The sequence below is a fragment of the Solanum lycopersicum genome, chromosome 11 (assembly GCF_036512215.1).
Source record: "Solanum lycopersicum chromosome 11, SLM_r2.1".
In the NCBI taxonomy this organism is placed as follows: domain Eukaryota; kingdom Viridiplantae; phylum Streptophyta; class Magnoliopsida; order Solanales; family Solanaceae; genus Solanum; species Solanum lycopersicum.
In genome coordinates, this window is record NC_090810.1 from 39,902,993 (window position 1) to 39,915,112 (window position 12,120).

Genomic DNA, 12,120 nt, shown 5'->3' on the forward strand with positions numbered 1-12,120 from the left:
ATTCCCAAGGAATTATTGAGCCTGTTTCAGTCCTCTTCAAGGGAGTCAAATATTGTTTGGGGTACATCCCCACAGATGATGACTTGAAGACAAAGAAGAAAAATGATAAAGCATTGGCAAAGCCGATCCTACATCTGATTCAAACCTTCCTAGTTCGGGAGTATGCCGAGCATGAAGACCTTGGGAAAGGAATCTGTGACCTCTTTGAGGAGATCGATGTTGTTGTTGATGAAGAGGTTGAGCTAGCTAGTATCCGCGACGCTAAGCCGGGAGAGATGCTGCAAAATTAGACCTCTATGCCCATCTAGATCCCCCAATCACCTCAGTAGAAAGGCATCGTTTCATGCACATTAAAATCGGTGGTAGTCCGAAAGAGGCCTGAGACCCACGATTTTGCATTTTCTTAACTGTTTGAATTTTCGAATTTTCATTGTGATGTTCAAAGAAGGCAACATAGACCTATTCCATGGCCGAAGTTTGCATTGTTTTTAAATTTGAATGAAAGTCTCTTTGTTTTTAAATTTATTTATTTAGTCGTTTGTTATACTTTACATTCCTAACTTTGTCTTTTTATGGTTTCAGTAATGTAAGTTTTAGACTTGCCAATGTCATGTCATGTTACGAGCTGAATGAACAAAATGAGTGTGGTAATGGCGAGATTTATGATCACAAGAAGAAACTGAGGAACCAGAGTATGTCGCCGACGAATTTTGGCAATTCAAAAATCAGCATAAACCAAATATAGAGGGAAAAAATGATAAATTTGGGGGATCCAGAATGTGTTAAAGAAGTTAAGATCAGCATCCACCTAAATGAAGCTTAGAGAGAAGGCCTAATTCATTTGCTTACTGAATATATTGATGTGTTTGTTTGGGAAGTCGGTGACATGCAAGGGCTTAGTATCGATGTCGTATCTCATAAACTGTCGATTAATCTGGGGTTCGAGCTGGTGAAGCAAAAAACTCGAAAGTTCAAGACTGAACTGAGTTTAAAGATTAAAGAAGATATCACCAAGCAGATAGAGTCTCGATTGGTGGAAGTGACACAATATCCAACTTGGCTAGCCAATGTTGTTCCGATCGCCAAAAAGACAAAAAAAATCAGGATTTAAGTCGACTAAAAATACCTCACAAAGCTAGCCCGAAGGACAATTTTCCATAGACGACTATTCATATTTTGATTGATAACTGTGCCAAGCATGAAATGCAGTCGTTTGTGGATTGTTATGCAGGCTATCACCAAATTATGATGGATGAGGAAGATGTAGAAAAGACAACTTTTATTACCCCTTAGGGTGTATATCATTACAGTAATGAGTGATGTCGTTTGGCCTCAATAATGTTGGTGCTACCTACATGAGGGCTATGACGACCATATTTCACGACATGATTCACAAGGAGATTGAAGTGTATGTGCATGACGTCATAATCAAGTCCCACGAGAGTTCGGACCACTTGACACACCTAAGGAAATTCTTTGATCATTTGCATCGTTACAATTTGAAGTTAAATCCCGCCAAATGCGCTTTTGGAGTTCCAGGCAGAAAGTTGTTAGGATTTATAGTCAGCAGAAGGGGTATTGAGCTTGACCCTTCTAAGATTAAAGCAATTCAAGAGTTACCTCCGCCAAAGACGAGAAAACAGGTGATGAGTTTCTTAGGGAGGTTAAACTATATCATTCGATTCATAGCTCAATCAACCGTGGTGTGTGAGCCTATTTTCAAGCTATTGAAGAAAGATGTCCCGACAAAGTGGGCTGAACAGTGTCAATCTGCTTTTGATGCTATCAAGAACTATTTGTCCAATCGACCGGTATTGGTTCCTCCGTGGGAAGGGAGTCCTTTGTTGCTCTTGTCTTTTTCAGATAGTGCATTCGGATGCGCACTTGATTAACACGACAAGACAGGAAAGAAGGAAAGGTCTATCTATTATATAAGCAAGAATTTTACTCCGTACGAGTCTCGTTACACTTTGTTGGAGAGAAAGTGTTGTGCTTTTACATGGCTTGCCCAGAATCTGAGACATTTTTTGTTTTCTTATACTACATACCTCATTTCCAGAATGGATCCACTGAAGTATATCTTCCAGAAGGCGTGCCGACCAGAAAGTTAGCTAAGTGGCAAATGTTATTGAGTGAATTTGACATTGTGTATGTGACTTAGAAAGCGATAAAGGCACAGGCTTTGACTGATCATCTTGCAAAAAGTCCCGTTGATGAAGAGTATGAACCACTTAAGACTTATTTTCACGATGAAAAAGTGTCATTTGTGGGTGAAGAAAATTCTAAAGCATATTCTGGTTGGAGATTATTCTTTTATTGAGCGGCAAATCATTAAGGTAAAGGTATTGGAGTAGTCTTAGTGTCAGAATCTGGTCAGAACTATCCCATGGCATCTAAGCTTCGATTTAATTGCACAAACAACATGGTCGAATACGAAGCTTGTATTCTTGGTTTGAAAATGGCCATCGACATGAACATCTATGAGTTGTTGGTTATTGGGGATTCAGATTTTTTGACTCACCAAGTTCAAGGAGAATGGGCTGTGAAGAACCCAAAGATTATACCTTACATACATTATGTGCAGAAGTTGCGCAAAAGATTTTGTAAGATTGAGTTCAGACATACTCCCAGAATATAGAATGAATTGGCCGATGCTCTTGCCACCATCGCTTCGATGATTAAACATCCGGATACAGACTATATTGATCCTCTAGATATAGAGTTGAAAGAACATCCAGTCCACTGTTCCTGCGTTGAAGCAGAACCAGACGGTTTGCCTTGGTATTTTGTTATAAAAAAGTATCTGGAATTTGGAACTTATCCCAAAGATGCTACGTCCAACCAAAAGAAGTCGATACGCCGTATAGCTCTAAATTTCTTTCTAAGTGGATAATTATTTTATAGGAGGACTCCAGATTTGGGTCTTCTAAAATGCGTTGATGCTTTTGAAGCTACGGAACTTTTTGAACAGATACATACTGGAGTTTGTGGCCCGCATATGAACGGGCTCACTTTAGCAAGAAAGATCCTTCGAGCCGGTTATATCTAGATGACCATGGAGAATGACTGCTGCAAGTTTGTACAAAAATTTCATAAATGTCAAGCGCACGCTGATTTGATCTGAGTTCCACCTCACAAACTTAATGCTATGAGTTCACCTTGGCCTTTGTAGCTTGGGGTATGGATGTCATCGGTACGATAGAGCCAGCCACTTCAAATGGATACAGATTCATTTTGGTTGCCATCGATTACTTCACCAAATGGGTGGAAGCAACTTTTTACAAGTCGGTAACCAACAAAGTTGTGGCTGATTTTGTTCGCAAAAACTTATATGCAGTTTCGGAGTACCAAGTCGATCATTACTGATAATGGTTCAAATCTCAACAGTCAGTTGATGAGAGATATCTGTGAACAATTTAAGTACTCACCGAAACTCAACCGCTTATCGTCCTCAGATGAATGGAGCTGTAGAAGCCTCCAATAAGAATATCAAGAAAATTCTGAGGAAAATGATTGACAACCACCGAGGTTGGCACGAGATGTTTCCATATGCTTTATTGGGTTATCGAACGACTGTTATAATATCGATTGGAGCTACTCCATACTTGCTAGTTTATGGAACAAAAGCAGTTATACCTGCTGAAGTCAAAATACTGTCTGTGAGTATCATCAAAGAAGTTGAGTTTAGTAATGCTGAATGGGTCAGAAAGCGGATTGATCAACTAACTTTGATTTATTAGAGCATAATGGTTGTCGTCTGTCATGGTTAATTGTATAGACAGAGAATGATTCGTGCCTTTCATAAGAGAGTAAGAGCCAGAATTTTTGAAGTTGGTCAGTTGGTCCTTCAGCGCATTTTTCCTCATCAAGACGAATACAAAGGAAAATTCGCGCCAAATTGGCAAGGTCCTTACATGGTTCGAAAAGTATTATCTGGAGGTGTTTTGGTCCTGTCAGAGATGGATGGTACCGTATGGCCTAAACCTATCAACACATATGCTCTCAAGAGATACTGTGTGTGAAGCTTCGAATGGCATTTCTGTTATTTACTTGTAATCATTCTGTTTACTTGTATTTGTTTTGTTTAATTTTTATCCCTTTTTGTAATGAACTACGTCTGACCTGAATTCTCAAGAACGAGATACGTAGGTGGCCTATGTCGACTTTGGTCACCCCATTTACCTCTTTTAATATTTCCGTATTTGAACTACGTTCGACCTGAATTCTCAAGAATGAGATACGTAGACGGCCTGTGTCGGCCTCGGTCGATTTTCTTTGTAAATTCTTTTTATTTTGTTAACCTTTGAGAGGGAACTACGTTTGACCTGATTTTTGCTTCAACGGGATACGTAGGCGCCACAAGGTTTCGATCATATCTCATGTAAGATTTCTATTCCTCTTTATAATAGAAACTGGGATGGAATTTTTGAAATGGACTCAAAAATTCTCGAGAGGAAGATTCTTCCTCAGAATGTCAAGACTAAAGATATTTCGAGATCTACAACTGGGACATAATTTTCGAAAAGATCTCAAAAATTTTGCGATCTACTCAGTTACAGTGGAAAGATAAGCAAGACAGTTAACTGGGACAGAAATTTTGAGGGTGACCTCAAAATTTCAGCATGGGTTTATCTACAAGTATGGAATGATTTTTAAAACTCTACAGCAATTAATCAAATAAACCTCCAAGCATCAGACTCAAAGAAGTTTGTTAAGCCTGATATGACATGACTTGGTAGTGACTTTTTTTTTTAGATACTATTTCTCAAAAATTTATTTTTCTTAAATTTTCCATTTCATGTTTCATTTGTTATGGCATAAAATATTTGTCTCATCTATCAAGAGTCGGGAGATTGGGAAATCAACCGGAGATAGCAGGGCAAGGAGCAGACAACTGAAGAAATCAACATATATCAGTTTGTTTTAAAACTAAACAATTTTTTTGTGGACGCAAGTTTATAACTTTCCTCTGAAATCAGCAAATTCTTCCGATGGATGAATATGGAGAAGTCAAAAGAGGAGAAAACTATCTCAAAATCAATAGTTTTCCTTAGAATCAGGAAGCATTTTATATAGCTTATGTCGGAGACTAGGAAATATGAATTGTTTATTTCAATTAATTTCCAACAACATGAAATTTATAAAGAATGTCAAGCTAGATTCGAAGGTGAATCAAGCGAAAATCTCAAGGAAGAGTTTACGACTTCCATAAAGGATGTAATTTGCACCATAATGTTGGGTATGATATAATGCATTACCCGGAGGGATGAGTTATTTTATTATCGATCAAGACGATATACTAATGGGAAGTCGTTTTACCGTTATCATCGTTGGAGGCGATATGATTATTCATGCATTGCGAAAAATCATGTATCGCGAGTCATTATTCATGCATCACAGAAGACCATGCATCGCAAGTCAATATTCATGCATCACGAAATATCGTGCATCGCGAGTCAATATCCATGCATCGCGGAAGATCATGCATCGCGAGTCAATATTCATGCATCGCAAGAAGATTCCATGCCTCGTATTTATGCATCGCGAGAAGATTTCATACTTCTCAGAGATTTATGCATCGCGAAAAGATTTCATACCTCGCAAAAATTTAAACATCACGAGAAGATTCCATTCCTCATTGAAATTTATGCATCGCGAGAGGATTTCATGTCTCGCAGAAAGTTATGCATCGTGAGAAGATTTCATACCTCGCAGACATTTACGCATCGTGGGAAGATATTCATGCCCCGCAGAAGTCATGCACCATCAAAAAAGGAAATCGTGCATCCGAAGAGAAATATTTATTCATCGGCATCAACTGCATTCTTTTATTTTGATAAAAGTAAACATCAATAAAAGCATCAAAGACGACAACAAATGCTAGCACACCGCATCAAATTTCCTTTATATTGACATCAAATGGAGAGTACATTGAAGATCACATTGCAAACACAAGACATAAGCTTTATTTGCTTTACGTCAAAACAATCAAGTTGACGTCGAAGGTCGAGGAGAATAATTAAGTGTCGACATCGTAAAAGACACTATCTCCCATCTCAATTGCATTTTTAAGCTGAAGAGTTTTTATCTCTGTCTTTGTCCAGAGCATCCGACAGGATAAATTCTCCAAAACTACAGGTGCACACGACGTCAAAAGGGACGCAGCACAACGTGGAACTTTTTCTGAGCAGCGAATAGGGACGTAGTCCAAAGAGGAGTGTCGAGCTCTTAGGACGCGAGCAGCGGAACGACTTCCACCACATTCAAACCACACCCCTATCATAAGGCGTGTGGGTTTTTCTTTCAGTTTGTCAGCTTCGGTTTTGCATCCGGAGATTTAGGTGTCACCGGAGGCAAGTTTCCAATATGAGTGGCAATCACCAAGAGCCTTAGAAATTATGTCTGTGCAAGTTCTTAAGCATGGGTGTGAAGCGCGCCACATTCATTGCTAAGAGGTTACAAGACTCCTTTTCAAACTCATTTAATTTGTTGCTCATCTAGAACCAAAGGTTGTCTAGCATAATAGAGATCCTTTTTCAACCGATTGTGTCAAACTACAAATAGCCTGATTCCTAAAGATTAAGGATATGTGGGCGCACACAATGCTGAAAACCCGACTGTATTCCAATATTTACTCTTGAATACCATTCCGAGCATTTCGATCCCTCCACAATCCGGTATCGAGATGACTCTTCAATTCTTTCAAACTCGTGTGTTAAATCAAGCTTAGCGAACTACAAGTGGCCTCAATTCTCATATAGCCTTAGATATGTAGGGAAGCTCATTTTTGAGGTTCAGACATAATTCCTAAAGTCCGTACCAAATCCCTTTCTTGGTTGAATGTGTGGTCAGTAAAAATTGGTCTGGTCAATTTCATTTTCCTCGAATTTCTTACAACAATCCGAGTAAAACGAGGGACAGTTGTTGACACCCAATTTTGACCCTCCTCGATAGAATTTAATTAGCGAGCTTCTCGAGTTTAAGTAGTGTAAAATAATTGATTATGTATATAATAAATAAATTTAGCTTGCAAGTCGTTCTTAATAAAGTTTGACACTTTTTATATCGTCTTAGATAGTGTATATGTTTTATATAATTATTGATATAATTATTTTAAATTTTATTAATATTCAAAATAGAAAAAATAATAAAAGTAGAACTTTGTTTTTATAAATATTTGGTTAATTATTTTAGCTTATATTTTGAATTTTTAGTTTATAATAGAATTAATTGTTTTTATCTTTGTTAACCATAAGAAGCTTGTTAAAAAAAATTGATCAATTTGACCAATTACAAAGTAATCTCACTAATTTGGTAGTATTATTAAAGGACCAAATTTGGTCCTTTTTTGGATTTTAGCAAATTCAACCCAACACAAGTTCCCAGCCTTTTTTTTAAAGCAACCTAAATTATTTAGTCCCAGCCCATATTTTCGTTCGGCTCGTCCTAGCACTCTCAGTCCCAAATTTCTTGTGGCCCAATTTCATAACCCCCCAGACCCGACCCTAAATCCCTGCGCATTCATCTTCTCCACGCGTAGAGAAGCGAAACCCAGAAGCGACAATCTCTAACTAGCAGCGTCAAAGTAATGATAGTAGCGCGTGATTGATTCTAGACGACGAGAGCGATTGTAACGTAAAGTAATGAAAGGCGGGCCGGTACACTGCAACTTTTGTTTTTTTCCTCAACGTCTCTCTCAACTCTCGATAGGCGACAGCACGTGAAAACCATCCTTGGTCGTATGAGATTGATCCACATCGACGCCAAGGACAAGAATTTGATCCCAGACGTTCATATCTTTCCCTTTTCTGGTTTGAGGCCGAATCTTCGAAAGAGGGTTGTCGATCCAAATTTGGAAAGGTTTTTGAAATTCAAATAGAATAGGCCTTCCCCATCAGGTTTTGGGTGTTTTCCTCCCTAAAAATCGAACCCTAAAACCCCTCTATATAAGCTTGCTTTTCCTTTTTTTATGAGGGCGGCCGCAGAGATAAAAAATACCCAAAGAGTTCTTATTGTTTCTCTTGATATAGTCTAATTATAGTGATATTCTAAGGGAAACTTTTGGGAAAAGTTTTTCTCTTTTAGCCGAAGTCTCCTCTTTTGTTATTGAAAAGACTATATAGAGAGAGCTCACAAAAAGGAGAAAAAGATTTTTGGAGGCTGGAAATTTTAAACTAAAAAAAGTAATTAAAAACTTAGGAGTTGCCTTGGGTTTGGAAATTCTTGACAGAAATACTTGGAACTGTTAAAAATACGCTCGAAATACAGCTCCGAAATAGAAATTTCTTGGTTCGCTGTCAATTTCTTTGGTCATCGTTTGCGTGAGAAGTTTTCCAGTGATGAAGTCGGCTGCCTTCTTATTCGTCCGTTCGGTTCGCTTCTCTCAACAAGGTAAATGCCTCGCAAAAAAATGAAAAATATTTTTTTCTCTGATTATGTACTAGATTTCATGTTCAATGTGTTGGTTTGTAATTTCCTATCTGTTGATTTAAATATGTCTGATATGAGATGTTTTGAACATTAGTTATCCTTCATATCCTAAGTTGTCTAAAAGGGTGATGAGTGTTCCGTTTTTAAGCCATCTAAATGGCCGGAATGTTCCCCTGATTGTTTTTTTTGTGTGTGCTTCTCGTGTCACTGTACTCGCCTTAAGAGTATATGGCCCACTAGTTAGTCATTAGCATTATTTTGTGCTTGTCATTGTTCATGTTTCCATCATATGTTTGGGAAGTATAGAATGCATTTACAGTTGTGTATTTGGCTACTTTAAATGTAAATGGTAATTTAGAAGTAACATTCTCCAATCAGTATATTGCAAATCTGTTCATGTCCAGTTACGAATGAGAATTTCTCTTTTTATGATTGTATCGGAAATGTGAACCTATTTTAGATTTTTAATTTTTTGGGAGTATCAGTAAAAGTGTTTGAGGGAGAAGTTGAGTTCCTGTAAATGTGTCGAAGATATCATCTACTTCTTGCTTTATTTTGCTATTAAAAATAGTTAGGTAAACTCTTGAAATATTATGTTTGTTGCCATGAAATATCTTCATAGTTGCCAGCCAACCCCTTTCCAAATGCTCCCTTGTAAATTTCCAGTTTGAATATGGTGTTGTAGTCCAAGGTCGTTCAAGCGTTGACGCTTCTTTTTGTTTTCCTTTTATGGTCTACTATTTTCGACTATCAAGTTTCATTTTTGTATCCATGGTTAACTTGTCCTAAGAAAATTTTTACATCATAAAGCATGCTAGTTTGTAGTTTGTCGCTATCTTAAATCATGAACAAGTTCTTGTTTGAGTTTAATTGGAGCGCATTCGACTTTGAAAATGATTAGTTTGGTTCGCTTTGTGACTGGGGGGGACTGACCACCAATTGATCTTGTTCGCATTTTCTTGGTTTCACAGTTACACAAGGACTAGTTGGGAGGTCGCTCTACTAGCTTTAGTTTGTTCTTGCTATTTATGAATTTTTAGAAGCGTATCTGATTTGTACAAAATATGCTGGATAAACATTAAGTGTGTCGTTTATTGCTTGCTAAAGTTGAAATAAGTTATTCGGGTTTGATATTGAGCTTCCTGTATTTTCTGCAAGTGGGTCCATTTTTATGAACCACCATAGAGTTAAGAAATTGTGTCTATCTTGTCGAGACTAAATTTTGTTTAGGTGTTCGTGGTCTATTAGCATTCATGGCCCTTTCTTTACTGCTTTGAACATATGTTTTTTTTTAAACCAAAAAAAAGTGTTTGAAGAGTAAAAGTTGGGGTCTTAGAATTAGTTACTGCATATCATATATATTTATTTGGATGTGTTTGTATTGGTGCTCTAATGTGTGTGTTTATGACCCTAGTGTGGTTTTTCTTTCCTTTTCTTATACTTATATGTATTATTGTATGAGCATTCATATGCACATTCTAATAAAAAGGAGCAAAATGTTTAATTTGACGTGAATTTATTCATAATCTCCGACATTTCTTCTTAGTCGATATGGGAACTCATTGTTATGTGGTACTTTACGTGATTTACCATATTGTCCTTATTTCTCATAATTTGTCACTTACACTTTTTTATTTTGTCTCGCATATGAAACCCATTTGAGTTCATTGTGAACTCTTATCCTTCCCTTGGATTTCGAGAAAGTCGCAAATTCTTAATTTCTCTCTTTCGAGTCGACTCGTGGAAAAGGCGAAAAGGTCCCTAGGTTTAAAGAATCAAAGAAGATTGAAGAAATTGAATGGTTTGGACAAAAAGTCCTAAAATTTTATTTTGGAAAAATGTTGTATTTTATTTGGGCCTAAGCCCTTTTATATTATTATTATTTTGCTAGTTAAGGACAGGTGCAATGGGCCTAAAGCCCAAAAACAAAAGAAAGTGGGTTCAAATACGGGTCCAGGCGGATATATAACCAAGATTTGGACCCAACTCTCTCTCTCTCTCTATCTCTCTCTCTCTCTCTCTCTCTCTCTCTCTGTCTCTCTGTCTCTCTGTCTCTCTGTCTCTCTCTCTCTCTCTCTCTCATTTTTGTTTATTTATTTTCTTTTATTTGCCAGTAGTTTTAAAGTTAAAGAATCTAAATTTCCACGAACGCCGTAATATTTTAACAACTTAAAATTGAATCAAGATTAATAGTTTTAATATAGTAAATTTCTCAAGTTAGATGTTTCACTTAGATAAAATGCTAAGTATTCATTTCCAACAACTATAAAAAAATTTATTCCAAAACAATTGTAAGTTAAAATTTTTTTTAGCCAAATGAGTTGGTTGTCGGATAACCGCATTTAGCGAACGTCTTAAGTGCTTTTGAACCTTCTTAAGACTAGGGCTGTGTATCTGCTAGTTCAGTTCAGTATTGATGTTTATCGGGTTGGCTTATTAGTTACGGTTTGTAGAGATACTAAAACCGTTATAGAACCATTAAGGTATTGATTTATCGGTTTTTGATCGTTATCGGTTCGGTTATCGGTTTAACCGTTAAGATTTGACACAAAAGAAAAAATATTAAAAATCACTTAGAAACAAGGTGACTAACCAAATAAACCATGCACTTGAGTTCACAAGTTACATTTTGCTTAAAAGCAAACACTTTTACATTGTAGAATAATCAAGTATTTGAGACAACCAAAAATAAAAATAGGAAATTAAACTCTAAGTCGAGGACTTTATATACAAAATGGTATAAATATTATTATTTAATTTACTATCGGGCTATCGGTTAAACTGTTAATAAAAAACTTTAAACCGTTAAGAACCGATTACCCGATAACAAGAAAAATCAAAACCGTCATCAAAACAACTAAACCAATAACCCAATAATATAAACCAATAACTTTTTTATCGGTTCGGCTTATCGATTTTGATTCGCTTTTGAACAACCCTACTTAAGACGGTAATAGGAATCTCCGAACCCCATTAAAATTATTTTGAAGTGTTTTTTATGTTAAATCTTTTGAAAATAGAAGTTTTTCTTAATTTTTCTCAAAAATTAAGTGGCGACTCTAAAAAGTCGAAAACTCTTCAAAATAATTTTTTTTCCTTTTCCTAATAAAACAAATATTATCGCCGATATACAAATAATTATGTGTGTTTGTATCGTATACATTTTGGGTAAAGTCTTATGTTGACTATGTATAACGTATCATATAAATAATAATTGGTGTAGCGTATGCAGTAAATCATGAATAGCCTATCTATTTTAAGTAATTTATTGTATCTTAGTACTTATATGATACATAATTGATCAATTAAGTAGCTCATCAGTGGATTTATCACAACAATTATGAAAACATGTATCATATATATTATTTTTTCATGTATCATATAGATTACACTTATTATATCATATACATTATCAAAAATTTGTGTCGTAAAGATTAAATGAACAAAATATATCTACTGGCTACAACTTTTTAAAAGATTTTTAGAATACAATTTTGTTTTAGTTTTAAAATTTTCAATTCAATAAATTTTCCATTATAATTTTTTAGGACGCCTTTTTTAGAATGTATTATGATTTAATATGTTATTGATACAATATGTTGAATTATTACTGTTAGGAAACAAAATTTCCTTAAATTGGTCTTCATTTCAAATTGATGATGATTTAATTACATTGTTTAAATATAAGAA

The 12,120-nt window shown here is 36.0% G+C and overlaps 1 protein-coding gene across 1 annotated transcript; it reads left to right on the plus strand.

Moving 5' to 3' along the window:
- The first annotated feature begins 2,458 nt into the window (after nucleotides 1–2,458).
- LOC101260504 (uncharacterized) lies at nucleotides 2,459–4,022 on the plus strand. Its single transcript, XM_069290999.1, has 6 exons — nucleotides 2,459–2,603; nucleotides 2,697–2,781; nucleotides 2,905–3,038; nucleotides 3,173–3,351; nucleotides 3,456–3,701; nucleotides 3,783–4,022. The coding sequence occupies exons 1-6, from the start codon at nucleotides 2,459–2,461 to the stop codon at nucleotides 4,020–4,022; spliced, it is 1,029 nt and encodes a 342-aa protein (XP_069147100.1).
- Nucleotides 4,023–12,120: the final 8,098 nt, after the last annotated feature.